Source organism: Anoplolepis gracilipes, chromosome 3 (genome assembly GCF_047496725.1).
Source record: "Anoplolepis gracilipes chromosome 3, ASM4749672v1, whole genome shotgun sequence".
Lineage (NCBI taxonomy): Eukaryota > Metazoa > Arthropoda > Insecta > Hymenoptera > Formicidae > Anoplolepis > Anoplolepis gracilipes.
Genome location: NC_132972.1, coordinates 4,626,992 through 4,642,142, shown reverse-complemented (window position 1 = coordinate 4,642,142; position 15,151 = coordinate 4,626,992). Strand labels below are relative to the sequence as shown.

Here is a 15,151-nt window from a genome sequence, read left to right as displayed (position 1 = left end):
GCTTTATTATACCTATATATTTTTTTCGATTGTTTTTTTCGCTTTCCCCATATATGTATATGTATATGTACACATATACATATATACATATATATATATATGAATATGTATACACACATATCTTATATATATATATATAATTTATATATATATATATATATATATATATATATATATAAAATTTACAACAGTAAAGACAATCGTCAAAAATCATCACATAATCTCACTCTTGTTAAAAAAATACCATAACAATTGCAAGAGTGATAAGAAAAAATGCGAAAATAGTACATAAATAGTCCGAATGTGTGTAGTAATGCAATATTCACTTAAATAAAAACAATTCACTATTTAACACATACCTTATATTATATGCACATTCCTTAATATACACTTTTAAAAAAGAAAAGATAGCCATCTCAGTCTTATGTCACAGTATTCTTACCTTTTTTTAATTGCGGCGATATTTGAGTCCCTTTAGAATGTCTGCTATTGATTATTTCATCAATACTTTGCTTTAACGCCTCCATTTCCAATATATCGAGCGGCAATGGTATGTCTGTCTGCGTCGCCATCTCTCTAGCGTTAGTAGGCCCGTCATTTTGTATTAATCTCGTTAATTCTGGATAACACGAAGTGTGACTAGAATCCATGTTGTCCATCACAGTTTTCCTATACAATTCTTTCTTCTCGTTTTCGTTTTTCATCTTGATATCGCCGGTTTCTTGAAGCAAATGCTTCAAGATAGCTTCGTCTTGCAGGACGTATTTGCTCCTATGACTACCTTCGCGGTTTCTCCGATCATCTTCGTAAGTCTTACAATTCTTATTGCTATTTTTATTCTTACTACGCTCGTGCACTTCCTCTGGGTCTAGCATCTTTACTTCTTCCAGCTGACTATCCTCGCTATCGCTATCTTGCTCATCCTCCTTCTCCATGTTACCCGTTTCTATGTCGACATCTTTATCAGCCATATCTTGTCTCTTTTCTTCACTGCTTAGATTTTCATCACTGCCACTCTGTCCTCGCAACAAAAAGGGCAACAACATGCCCGTTTCTTTGGTGTCGATGACTTTCAAACCCAAAGGTCGCTCATCTAGCCCGGCATTTCCCAGTCTTCTACCCATGTTGGGCATTTGGATTGGAAATACCATAGGTATTTGAGTCATCAGTTGACTATCCTGGGAAGTAGTGCTACCCCTCCTAGAAAGCGGATCGATTTTGCTCGATCGAGATTTCCCGAAGTCTCTTCTGTTCTTTCCACGGCGGCCGCGCGACCGACTTGCGACCTTCCGCGTGGTCTTCACTTGTGCAATCTGCACGGATATCTGCGAATCCAATGAGTTTCGTCTGGATTCCATAGAAACGCATCGAAAATTATAACTGATTTCAGAATCAGCTGAATTTCGTCTATTACTGGACACAGATCCTGCAGTGCCGACGAGTGCACCTCTTCGCGTCACTAATTTAGGCAGAGCAGCTGCCCAAGTCGTACTAAAGTCTTGCGATGCCGCAGAGTTGAGATCGAAATTCAATCCGACTGGATCATCATGAGTGTTGTGAAAACTTATAGATAGGCGGCCAACCTTATTAAACGTTTTACGCTTCGCAAATAAATGTGCGATAACCTTATGCTTGCTCAGTCTCATAGGAGGATCTTCGGACTCGCGATTAAAGATTCTGCAAACGAAAAGAAAACACATACTATTCAGAGTCGCATTGATGACAGCAACAGTAAGTTGACACGATAAGTACTTAACGTTGTGTCGAAATTTACCTCCTCAAAAATCTGCACCACGTATCAACCGTCGAACTAGTCCAAACCCACGAGGACATGAGAATGCCAGTGGAAAATAATGCAAGCAAATGTAATTGCAGTTTACCTGTGCTAGGCCTCATGTCTATTTTGCAGTCGGACACGTCTGCATACATCGTCGTTATCGCGCATCTTTAAATAAACATAATAGAATATTCACATAATACATAATACATATGATGAAACATGCATCTATGACTATCACTTTTCAGTGATCCTTACATCATATAATTTCTGAAGCTTTGTCGCCATTCCCAAGAGTGTTGAATCTCATAAATTTGACAATAAAAAGTTACAACAACTGCTGCAAGAGTAGCTATAGAAAAGAGCCCCATCCTGACAATGGTTTGTTTGATTTTTGAACTTGCTCTTTCGGATATAATTTCTTGACTGCTTATCTTTAAGCGTATAAGTGTATAGAGGCCTAAAGTAAACGTAATATTATAGAAACAACAGATAATTTTTTGATACATTATAAAGAATATCAAATTATTACACTCACAATTTATTTTAATACAGAGAGCATAAAGAAAAAAGTGTGAAAACTTTTAATATGTTTACGTATTTTACTATCTTATATATTATACAAATATACATAATAAGAAATAACACTTACCTCTACAAAGAAAATATCCTCCTACTAGGACAGCAATTAACACTGGACCTAGTACAAAACTCTTCGCCGCATGATCGGCGTAACCCACGAAACATATTCCCGTCATGCTGTTGCCATCAATTCGGCCTAACGCCATGATCGCGACTGTCAAAACGAGTGGTACGCACCAGGCAATTAAATGAAAATAAGCACTTTTCTTATTTATTCGATCTTGTATCGTGCCAAGTGCTCGAAAACTCATATGCCAAGCGTACGTTAATATGACAAACCATACCATAGCGGCTATTAGGAAATAATATACAAGAACAAAGACTACGACGCAAGACAAGTTCTCCCCGCTGTAAATATATATGTGTTTTACAAAACCATATCTCGAGGCATAAAACTCGTTACTAAAGTATTTGTAAAACGTACCTCGGTTCTCTCATCCTTAATGTTCCATCTTTGCGACATATAATTACCTCTCTGCCACTGGGAGTAAATTGGACTAACCAGCCGATGCAAGAAACGAGAAAACAACCATTAATATAAAATATCACTAAAGCTGGATACTTATTTGCACTTCTCCAATCTATCAAAAATGTTACCTGGAATATAATGTTAATTATATATATGTGTATATATGTTGAGGCATATATTATAGATATAAATATATTATAGTATACTTACAACAGTGAATAAGTTGAAGCTGCAACAGATACTTGCAGCCCATATGATAAATGAATGTATTTGATTGTGTTCATCAGATGTGTATAATGGATCGTAACATTCCGTTCCACAGCCTTCCACCCCATCAAAAATCGAAAGGGCATTGTCAGTAGGCACAAGAGGTTTCAAACATTTACCCGTGATATTAAATTTCAATTCTCTAATGTCATTTTTGCATAATCGCGGAAACAATTCTGTATTGTCGCATTTTGCGAAATTCGGCCATATTGTGTGATTAATCAACATTCTACAGGGTCCTAATACCATTTTACACATTTCTTGAGATGGCAGGTCAACTGTATTATTGACACATTTTGGCATGAATATCGAGCACAAAAATGGTTGAACAACAGCCCAACACTTTGGAACATGTTTCAAAGCTTGTAACAAGTGCAACCTTTCCTGAAAACAGAAAAATGTACATAAAAATATAAAAGGTTTTGATTATACAAGTAACATATAATACAATACTAAATATATTAAACACCAATGTGTTATTAATAATAACATTGGTGTTTAATATATTAAGTATTATAAATTAAAAATAATATATAAAGTATATATAAACTAAAAGTAAAAGTATATCCAGATCTTTAATTACAATATATTAACCTTGAATGCTCTACTCCATTATAAGAAGATAAGTTTGTATGTACAGTAAAAGAGGAAATACCTGAGATAATTTCAAGTATAAATCTTGATATTTAAACTTCCAGATTTACAGATGCAAGAAGCAGGTTTATTCCATAGAATGCTTCACAACGCTAAGTTTCTAACTTGCATGCGGGTTCTTTAAAGATCATACCATGCGCTTTATTGAAGGAAAGAATAGGAAAATATTACTAATGCAAAGAATATATAAATAATAATCTTATCTACCTCAATAATGTCTTGAGTCACACGCTCTGGTATAAGATCCAATGTTGTAAAGGAGTAAGGTAATTTCGTACCCATGCAGGTACTTTTATGTAGCGGAACACATTTGGCAAATCTTCGACAAGTCGAGTCATCCAGTGGCAATTCTCCTATAGGATATCTATCGAGCAGATAACTGGAATCTTTTATTCTATGCCGAGGACTCAGATCCATATCCTTCCATGTATTATTTCCACCATTGCTGTCAAGTTCATTTTCCAGCCCCGACGACAATCCGTGAACCAGCAAGCAACAGAGAGTCAGCAAAAATATCATCTGCGAGAGTAGAAAATAACTATATTTTCGTCCAAGGATCAATAAAAATAAAATTTAAGAAAAAGGAGCATGATGTGCAAAATGTATATTTTTTTTAAAAAGACAAGAGATTTTATTTTTCTGCAAATATTTACGCGAAATTGTTCCACGATAATTTAATCGATAGTAATAAATAATTTTCAAAAAAAGATAGTCGTCACGTGGAGCGCGTGTGAGAAATAAACAATAAAACGGAGTGGGAGAGATGTGCGTACTTTTGTGATCGTAGCGTTCACGAGTCGAGGCCGTTGTTCTTTACACGTTTTCGGTTAACCACAGGACAAGGTCTTGAATTCGTTTGGCCGGAGCGTCTCGCATCTTCTACAGTCTCGCCACGACAGCGTCTGCACTCAAAGCGCTCACGAATCACGAATCAGCAGGACCCGGACCACACACGTTCCCGGTTCCCGCTCGCCGGACCACCCACGATGCGATTCCCTTATACCCTCGCAAGCCTATCTCAAGTTTGAATGCACGCTATAATTGATTCTGCGCATTGCTCACTAGTGGCAGCACTATATAGCATGGAGAGGAATGAAGTATCAAGGGCGAATAGGGCCCTTGTGCTTGTGAATTTGCAATCTTCTTTTTGGGAAAAAATTGATTCACACACACATATATATGTATATATTAGACACAATTATATAAAAAATATTTACTTTACCTACTATATATGTACTTTATATCTATATTTTCTTTTTCATCTTATCATATATATATATATATATATATATATATATTTGCAAGATATTGCTATCAAAATATCAAATCTCAAATATGTAACAATTAGAAATTTTTTTTCTAAATATTAGCAAGCTAAAATTAAAAATTCAAAGAGATAATTATTGGTAGTTTTATTTATAAAAGAAAAAAAAGAAATACAAAATTTTAATACAAAGAAAATTTTATTTAATTTTTATATATAATAAAACTATATATATAATTATTAAATAGATTATACAGCACTGATAGCGTTATTATAAAAATTATTTTCAAGTTCGTGATGATAAAATGCAAGATACATTAATGGGAAATTGCTTATTATTTTCTGGTTTTCGCTAATAAGAGATTTATTTTATATTCACACTTTTAACTAGATATAACATATCCATTGGCTATAAATCAATGATCTGACATTTTAAGCAGAACAATCCTATACAATTTCTAGTCTTTACTTGAAATTTTATTATAAGAAAAACTTATTTCGAAATATTTTTACAAATTAATTATTAAAATCAGTGTAGATACAGGATGGGAAATTCAGTGATTCTTTGATTATATTGAATCCAAGTAAATGTGTTAATTTGTGATTGTAGATAATCATGTCTTAAAAATTTATTACACAATAATATTTGGCCAACTATCTTACATAATCGACATATAGTCTTATCTATTTACTTTGTATTGCATGAACATCATACCTGTTCATTTCTAGATCTGTTAATTTCTTCACAAGTGTAGTAATTTAGCATAATAAGCATATTTGCAAAAGCAAAAAAATATCTATCAACATGAAACAATTAGGAAGAAAAATTATATTTAACACTCTTGAGAAGTATAATGTATATATATATACACTTAAAATATATATTATATAATATATATTTTAAGTATATATATAATATAATATATAATTTATAATAAAATATATATTATATCATATATAATTAAGTATATATATGTATACATATATATATATGTATAATATAAATATTATGTATATTGTGTGAATATAAAATTTACACACACGCGCGCGCGCGCACACACACACATACATATATACACATACTCATCTCACACACAGACAGACACACACACACACACACACACACACATAAACTTCCGAAAACTATATATTCTTATCAAAAATTTTAGGAAAGCTACTCAATTTACGAAGTGTGTGTGTTGCATTACAATATTCATATTCTACTAGAAGAAATTAACCAGTTATACTAAGAGAGTCTATATTGGCCAATAAATCTTTCACATCATCCTGAACCTGATCCGAGGTATTGGTTAAAGAGAGCCGCGAGCAGAAATTACTCAATGTTTCTACCTGCTCTTGCATATTTTTTTGCTTCAACAAATATGCCAATAACATATTAACTATATCATGTATCTCCTGCTTGACCTTATCCATATCTTTATTATTATAATTCCGTAATATCCTCAATTTTGCTCTCGCTAATTGCAACGGATTGTAGCCATATTTATCTAATGCAAGAACATTAGTACCAGCTGTTAAAAGTAGTGTTACTACTGATATCTTGCTATTAACCGCAGCTAAGTGCAATGGAGTATTGCCTATGCAATCACGTTGATTTGGATCTGCACCATGTTCCAATAATAACTGGACCATCCTTGTATAACCCCTATAACAGGAAACATAAACCTTGTTCTATTGTATTACTGTGACGCACAATAATAAATTAATTTTGTATTACATACATATTAGTTACTTTATGAATAGATTGTCTCACAAAAAATTTTACTTTTAGCCTGATTAATAATAAAAAAAACCTTACTCTTTAAAAACAACTTAATAAAACTCTAAAATATGAAACTCTTTTTATGTTCTAATTTTATTCTATATATATCCTTTACAATGACATTTATAAACTTAAAGCTATGTCCAAAAGTTTAAATTAAATTATATTAATTTAACTATATTACATTTTTATATTATATTAAATTATGGACAAGAACACAATTGCTAAAGATCAGTTCATAAGATGTATAGAGAAATGTTTGTGATCATTTAAATATACAAATTACCTGCAAGCTGCATGATGAAGAGGTGTTCGTCCGTCATTGTCAGAATTGTTAGGCGATACGCCAGACTGTAAGAGCATGCTCATTAACATGGTATTATTTACAGTAGCAGCCAATCGCATCTTTCGTCCAACATGATGAATCTGCCAATCTTTCAAATATTGAGAATTTTTGTACGAAGTATGTGGTTTTGTCTTTGCACGATAAACCGATCCTGGAGATTAAAATGATTATTGCATAGTAAAATTTAATATAAATATTTTTAATACATCTTTTATCACAAGGAATTATATATGAATTAATCTTTAATTAACCCTTACTCCGTATTGTTATTTTTGGCACCTTCTAACTGTACAGGTGGGTCAGCTTATTTTCGATAAGTTTATTAATATGTAAAAGTGTTTTAAAACATCTGAAAAAATGTATATACTTTCGTTGAACATTCTAAATAAAGACTAAAATAATAAATTTGAAAAATAATTTACTTAAATATATTATTTTATGATTATTTGTTTTCGAGAAATTGACGTTAGAAAATCATGGACAAAAATGACCCACCAATACAGAATAAGGGTTAAAATAAAAGAATAAAGGTATATAAAGAAGAGTATAAAAAAATATATATAAATGAGTATAAAAAAATATTTTAAACATGATATTACTATCATACAAAATAAAACACTTTCAAATAAGAATATTTTTCTCTCAAATAATCTGATAAAAATTGTAAAAACACTTACTATATTTAAATATTGTATCAGTTTCATTTTCATCTTTTCCACATGTTTTTGACATTTTCATTTTTTCATCCCACTAAAATAACATTAATACTTTTTATTAATAATACATTAATACTTTTCTATATTTATAATTGCTTACTATATTCTTAATTATATTATTTATTTGTACTAATTGCTTATTAAAGCAGTTTAGCATTTAGCAGAAAGCTGGAAAAAGATCTTAATATTTATATTGCCAAGATTGTAAATTTTTCCTGAACGTTATTTTGTCAACTCTATCTATTTTCAATTTACATTTGAATAAAGAAGTAATTATTCTGACATTAGTTGGAAGAAGAATTAGCTCGTAGTTTTTTCGAATTTCATGTTTACAAACAGCTGTTTACCATAGCTTTGTCATTTTTCATTGCTATTTTATCATTGTCGATATCTGGTGTGATGAGGACGCCGTCGACGATTACCGGGACCGGACTGTGCATATAGTGCAAAGCCGAATGGAATTTATCATTATAGTTGACGGGACTGATGGCCATCATACTATTGCTAGTGACCTGGCCGGCGACTTGCTGTTGCTGGCTCTCGTGTTGAACGCTCGAGCTGTCATTCGAGTCGTTCCCGGTTTCCACTCCCGAGTCCACCGACGTCATATTAAATAAATCGAAGCAACTTGAATTCTTTCTTTCGTGACACAATGCTCTCCTCTCGCGTTCGCGAGTCTTTTTTTCAGAAATAGGTGTACACTACTATACGGTTGTGTAAGATATAAATTATTCTTTTTCGATTTCCATCCGCGTAAATACACCACCCCAAAATATGTGTATATAAACTGCTAATAAAAAAAATATCGTGCGTATCAGAACGTATACGTATCGTACGCAGTCTTGCACAGTTCTCCCACTTTGCCCTTCACACGTGACCTCGCATCTCACATGCGTATCGTGAAAATATCGTTGTGCGCATAGATATATACTGATACGTTCCTTGTAGTACGGTAACGCCAACTGGATTTATTTTAGAGCGGGCAGAACTAAATAATCAGATTTATTTATCGGTGCATAGTAAAACAACCAGTTGGTTCATATCCGTGCTAAATCCATAATTGTCAATTTGGAAAGTATATGGAAATATTATAGGTTTATTAATATATTTCATTATATATTATATTAATATATTAATATATTTTATTACATATTATTTTAGCTGCACATAATCTTTTTTCATTTTAATTTTTAATACATGTGTTGTGATTAACAAATAATGCAACACCGCCGTGTGTGTCATATCGCCAAGAATATGCTATATGTTTTATTATTTTATTTATGTATTTCGGAATCGTTTTAGACGTATTTTAACACTTTCAAATTTATTGCGTACTGTTATTGTATGTATTATTGTCTCGAGAAACATTTTTACAGCGCGCTCAACCTCAAGGTGACCAAATGTCAGACGCACGTGCCGGCGCCGGAATAATAACACGTGCGCACACTACGCCCGCCGGACTAGGAATGAATAGCTCATGGCTGTCAGCTGTCAACTGTCAGCTGTCACGTACGCGGCGGTCTCCCCTCTCTTGACTCCGCAACGCGTGACGTCAAGGAGAAGGAATGAGAGTATGTTCTTTCTTTCTTTCTCTTGTGCGCTAACAAATACGCATTACTATAGGATAAAATTTGATGCGTTAAAATATGTACAAGTGATTCTAAAATATGTAAAATTCCTTAATCAAAATGATATTATTCAATGCATTTATAACACGCTTTATCAAAGCGTACGTGAAACGCGATTACGAATTATTATAAAGTTCTTTAAATTAAAGCAATCTCTTATGACTTTTGCTATGTATGAACTGTACAACAATTCTATTTTCTTATTACATTTATTATAATGAACAAATAATATTATAACGAAAATTTGTATGTCAATGGTATTAACGATTATTATTTATGAAAAATAAAAATGTCTCTTCCAAGATACAATAATTAATTTTGTATTTTAGAAGATTTCTCTATTTTATATAATAAAAATGTATATATATTACATATAACATATAATTTTAATAATTTCTTTAATATAGTACATATATATATATATATATACATATATATCCTATCAGCACACATGTTCAAAAGATATTTATAAGAGATCCACAGAGGATATATTAAAATATATGTTTTACATTCTATGGATTTCTTAAAAACATCTTTTGAACATGTGTGTGCTGTTAGGATATATATACTTAGATCCTATATCTAAGATATATGTATTAAAATGAAAAAAATTACGCGTAGTGTTAAAATAATATGTAATAAAATTTATTACTAAACTCATAATATTTTGGTATAATCCACAATTATGGATTTAGCACGGATATGAACCAATAGGTCGTTTTGTCGTGGCCCTATAATAAAAACTAGATTTGGCCATAGTTCTGTCCGTTCTAAAATATGAATATTTATATATATAGTTTTATACGCGGCGAGTTATTTAAATTATACGAATATTTTAACTTCTGCTTTTATTTTTTATTATTATTGGAAATATAGATATCTATAGACTCTTATGTAGCTGTCTCAATAACAAAATAAATGTTTTATTGTATCAATAATATATAATATATATATATATATATTACTGTTTTTTTACCGACAGTGCACAGATTTACTTACCTACAATAGTCACAGCAATTATTTTCAAGTAATTTACTGCAATGCATTTTACTGTAATAATATTGAAATATTATAATATATTACTGTAATAATTTGTAATTTACTTAAGTATCGTGCAGTGAGCTCTTTTTTTATGTTATGCTAATTTCTATAAGGCCGTTTTAAACAGTATATACCTTCAAGCAACCTGCTGTGATCAGCTGATTCTTTCATATATTTACTTTTTAGCTGACTCGTTCTCTGAAATCAGTTGGTGACGCGAGGGTTGAGGGGAAATGGATCCCCGAACAACGGAATCCTCGTCTTTATTGGATGGTACGAATTGTTTGCGTCGTTCATTTAACGATGGATGCTTGACATTCGGGTACTTGTCGCGACAGTGCAAAAAATTCTTCGCGAACTTGTTTTCGTAGTGAGTTTCCGTCGTTTATCGACATCGTAACAGTATCGCGGCACGTAACTCTTCCTCGTCGTGCCAAAAATGACTGCGTTTAGTGTACTGTTTGTTTTCCGAGAATAAATTGAGCTACGTCCAGTCAAGCATTATCACATCATGGATAGCGTGACAGTGAGTAGACTTTAACCTCGTGAATCTTCTATGTGCATTTCTGCATTTCGCACGAACTCGGTGCATTCTTAATCATTGCGTTCTTTGTTAAAGAGCCTTGCGAACAATTGATATCACCTCTCAATACATGCTTCGATTTTAATGTTATTTTGTCGAAAAAAATCCAATCAGAAATGTAAAAGAATATGCACGTAATAATTGTATAGGAATTGGACTACTTTATTTATTGTACTGATAATAGATTTGCTTATTTTAATTATATTTTACATGTGCTACACTCTTTACATGTTTGTCTTTCTTTTTTTTTAAAGTGTATATAGATATATATTTTATTTTAAATAATAGGGAGGATGTAAATATATAGGATATAAAAAATGTATAATTGTAAAAATATTTTTTTAGCTTTTGAGTCTTTAAGAACAGTAGTCTTTTTAACATTTAAATTTATTTGTGATTTTCAACTTTTATTGTTTTTGATAAGTTAAAACTTTAAAAAATAAAATTTTATTAAAGAATCTTATTTGAAATTTATTGAATAATACAATTTTTTTGCTTTAATCAAATTTAAATGAAATTTACTAAATAGTATAATTTTTTGCTTAATTTCAATAAGTTTCTTAATTTATATTATTTATTATAATTTTATTTATTAAGATATTTAGCGTTCAAAATTGAAAATATATTAATAATTGATATAATAATTATATATTTAGTTTTAAAAAACTATGTTTAGTAAAATTATCAATGCAAGTTTATTTTATAAATTTACAGAATTTATAAATATAGTGTGTATGTCAAATCTCTATATTTTTAGATTTTTACTTTGTGTTTTTTATTTGTGTTATTTCTTATTTATTACTTGATTATGCATACATGACTGAGAATGAGAATGTCATTATGCATATGATCAAAATAACATTTTCTTTTTCAGTTGCTTTGGAATAAGAGAATGATATTAAAATACTATAGATGATACCAGAAAGAGTTTCTGTATATTAATATTCTGACAATTCTATATATAGATATATCTGACAATTTTAATCACAATGTATAATAATGTATATATATATTTATAGGGATACTGTATTTATATAGATAGCATTTTAGTCTCTTATATGTAACACTACATAGATATATATTTCAAATATTATTTGTTACAAGTTTTGTATTTTCAGGGGATAATATATGCAATATGTCGAGGATTTGTGGACAGTTGGAGAGGAGCTGTTGTACTCTTTTACATGGATAAGCAAATCAATGAGAAGTTAGTCATGAACTCTTCTACTAGAATAGAACTCAGAAAAAGAGACTTAGCTGTGCAAAATACTTTCAAGCACAATAATGAGCAACGGTATCTTTATTCTTATTTCATGTTTGCAAAGAATAAATGTGGCAATTTTTTTATAGCAATTTATTAATCTGTGTATGATTTTAGAAGATCTATGGTAATGAGGAGAACCATTCAATGCTGTGCATTAAATGGTGGAGTGTTTTGGGCTAGTATAGCAATATTTGAATACGGACTTCTACCATTTGTCAAGTATTTACTGACTATTATATTCGGCCATTCTCCTGGTATGGCCCTTATTGTATGGTCATGGATCCAGCCATTTTTATCTTTGACATTTGGCACAATATGGGTGTTACCATTATTTTTGCTCAGCAAGATAGTTAATAGTTTATGGTTTCAGGTATAATTTTTTTGCAAAATATAAATGATTTTATTGTTTATAAAAAATATTAAATATGTAACACAGTATAAATATAGTGTATTTATAAACTATATAGGACATAGCAGATAGCGCTTACAGATACAGACAAGGGAGACCATTGCTTCTGTCAAGCGTGAGCAGATTGATAGCTGATACACTTTTCAGTGTATTAGTTCAAGCATTGTTTTTGGGACAAGGAATGTTGGTGTCCAAAGTTCCATTACCATTATTAGGAGATATACTTGCCCTTGTTCATATGTGCCTTTTATATGCTCTCTATGCCTTCGAATACAAATGGTTCAATATGGGTTGGGAGTTGCATAAACGATTGACTTTTATTGAAGGCAACTGGCCATACTTTTTAGGCTTTGGTTTGCCATTAGCGGTACTTACTCAACTGCCCAGCTCATATGTTACAAGGTATGATATAATAATTTCTTTTGTCTTTATAAGAAGATAAATCTAATATGTCTATTAATATTTATTATATTAAAACGAAATGTTCATAAATATTTATTATATTAAAAGTCTATTAATAATTATTAGATTAATATTTATTAAAACAGACTGTCTTGTGTTTAAACTTTTTTAAAAATCTAACATTTTGACAAATTTCGAATACATTATTCATATCAAAATTTATTAATAATTTTTCTTTTTCATTAAAAACAAATTTTAATTTTTATCGTAAAAATAGGTTTTATATTTATACAATTAATTTGTTGAAAAAAATTGCAATAATTTGTCTCCAAAAACTCTTTTTATATATTTATAAAATATTTTATTTTCAGTGGCTGTGTTTTTTCTATTTTATTTCCACTATTTATTATAAGTGGAAACGAAGCGGAACCTGTAACTGGAGCATGGTATATCTTTAGATTATAAAATATATATTTTGATATTTGCAATATTTCATCCATTTTGAAAGTTTAACATGATATAAATGACTGTTTTTTAGTGATTGTCAGCTGAAGTTATTTTCACCAGTAATCGCAATTGCAAACACATTATTTAATAAAACTATTGGACGAGCCAATAGACGGTGACAATGAAAAAGAAAGACGAGAAAATGCCTAACTTATGCCATTTGTGTGCATACAATTTACCAATGTGTTACAACAAATTTCATGCAAAAATAATAATTATATAAATTAATATTTAAACAATATTTGTACGTATTACTTATTATTGCAGGAGATAATATTAATATTATTTTTATTATTTAAATCTTGCTTACAAATTTCTCAGAAAAAAATATTTTTTTCTTGAATAAAATTAAGGTAAAATCTTAAGTTTTATATTCTTTTTTTTATCAATATTTGAAAAAAAATATTCGATCATATTTTAAATTGGAATGCAGGGCCAATCAGTACAAATATTTATTTATGCATATTTAACAACGCACATAGCTTATTTATATATATATGTGATTTTATATTTAATGATATCACTCTGATACATAATATATACAAACCTGAAGTTATATATTCTCAATTTTTATGAGAATTTATATATTTTGAGCTTTTTATGCAATAGCTAGTCATTTTTCAATATCGATTTGTGATCTCTGATCGGCGTTGCGCTATAAGCGTATTATAAACATATGTTATAAAAATAATATGCTATGTGACAATTTATATATACATATATCCATTTTAGTCATGAAGAAAAATGTTGACATGGAACAGTTAAAATATTATTTTAAATATTAAAATAATCCTAAATAATATGTTTTGTGCACTATATATTATTTTAAATTTTTGTCGATTGTACATATAGTGATGTGTTATGATATTGTCAGTTTTGTGAATTAACTATATACTTGTAAAGAATAATGAACAGTTAACACTGTTCTAGCATTTGCATTTGCTGTATAACTATATAATCATATTGTTGTAACAACAAAATAAAAGCTGGAACATACAATAACATTTTTATTATGCACATGTATTATAAAATAAAATTAAAGAAAAGTTTTGTTAATAAGAATATTTTATCTTAATATCACGATATGGACAATCGATTGTATATGTATACACAAGTCTCGATAGAAATATTTTAACTAATTTGGTGAGTTCGATTAAAAATGTATTGTGTGCCATACATATCATTTACTTGAAGGATAATTCGTCCGAAGATGGGTTCATTAAATTAAGACGAATATCACTGCTAGTAATGTATAATACATAATATTCCAATTCATATATGTAGTAGGGAAATGCTCCAATGATTATATATATATATATATATTATATTTGTCATAAAAATGGATCATTTTATATACATCAGCTCAAATAAATATTAGAACTATTATTGACAAATTTTT

General features: G+C 30.1%; 3 protein-coding genes across 8 annotated transcripts; 1 reads left to right on the top strand and 2 right to left on the bottom strand.

The window, feature by feature from the left end:
- Nucleotides 1–191: 191 nt before the first annotated feature.
- On the bottom strand, nt 192–4,948 carry Smo (smoothened, frizzled class receptor). 4 transcript variants are annotated; one of them, XM_072888411.1, is made up of 8 exons: nt 4,583–4,948; nt 4,017–4,328; nt 3,099–3,539; nt 2,844–3,016; nt 2,430–2,767; nt 2,036–2,237; nt 1,775–1,945; nt 192–1,701 (listed from the first exon to the last, which is right to left on the bottom strand). In XM_072888411.1, the coding sequence occupies exons 2-8, from the start codon at nt 4,326–4,328 to the stop codon at nt 423–425; spliced, it is 2,916 nt and encodes a 971-aa protein (XP_072744512.1). In that variant the 5' UTR covers nt 4,583–4,948; the 3' UTR covers nt 192–422. The 4 variants fall into 4 exon arrangements, with proteins under 4 accessions (XP_072744512.1, XP_072744515.1, XP_072744514.1 ...); XM_072888414.1 differs by lacking the exon at nt 4,583–4,948 and adding an exon at nt 3,811–3,927 and having other exon boundaries at nt 4,017–4,158; XM_072888413.1 differs by lacking the exon at nt 4,583–4,948 and adding an exon at nt 3,811–3,948 and having other exon boundaries at nt 4,017–4,157.
- Nucleotides 4,949–5,666: 718 nt separating this feature from the next.
- On the bottom strand, nt 5,667–10,855 carry LOC140664257 (ankyrin repeat domain-containing protein 54). The gene is made up of 6 exons (XM_072889236.1): nt 10,722–10,855; nt 10,546–10,596; nt 8,266–8,906; nt 7,880–7,952; nt 7,143–7,353; nt 5,667–6,739 (listed from the first exon to the last, which is right to left on the bottom strand). The coding sequence occupies exons 3-6, from the start codon at nt 8,524–8,526 to the stop codon at nt 6,307–6,309; spliced, it is 978 nt and encodes a 325-aa protein (XP_072745337.1). The 5' UTR covers nt 8,527–8,906; nt 10,546–10,596; nt 10,722–10,855; the 3' UTR covers nt 5,667–6,306.
- Nucleotides 10,572–15,146, top strand: Tank (EI24 domain-containing protein tank). Of its 3 annotated transcripts, none has more exons than XM_072889232.1 (7): nt 10,572–10,598; nt 10,774–10,860; nt 12,289–12,464; nt 12,552–12,804; nt 12,902–13,245; nt 13,617–13,691; nt 13,784–15,146. In XM_072889232.1, the coding sequence occupies exons 1-7, from the start codon at nt 10,587–10,589 to the stop codon at nt 13,869–13,871; spliced, it is 1,035 nt and encodes a 344-aa protein (XP_072745333.1). In that variant the 5' UTR covers nt 10,572–10,586; the 3' UTR covers nt 13,872–15,146. The 3 variants fall into 3 exon arrangements, with proteins under 3 accessions (XP_072745333.1, XP_072745332.1, XP_072745334.1); XM_072889231.1 differs by having other exon boundaries at nt 12,549–12,804; XM_072889233.1 differs by lacking the exons at nt 10,572–10,598; nt 10,774–10,860 and adding an exon at nt 10,975–11,113 and having other exon boundaries at nt 12,549–12,804.
- The last annotated feature ends 5 nt before the right edge of the window (nt 15,147–15,151 follow it).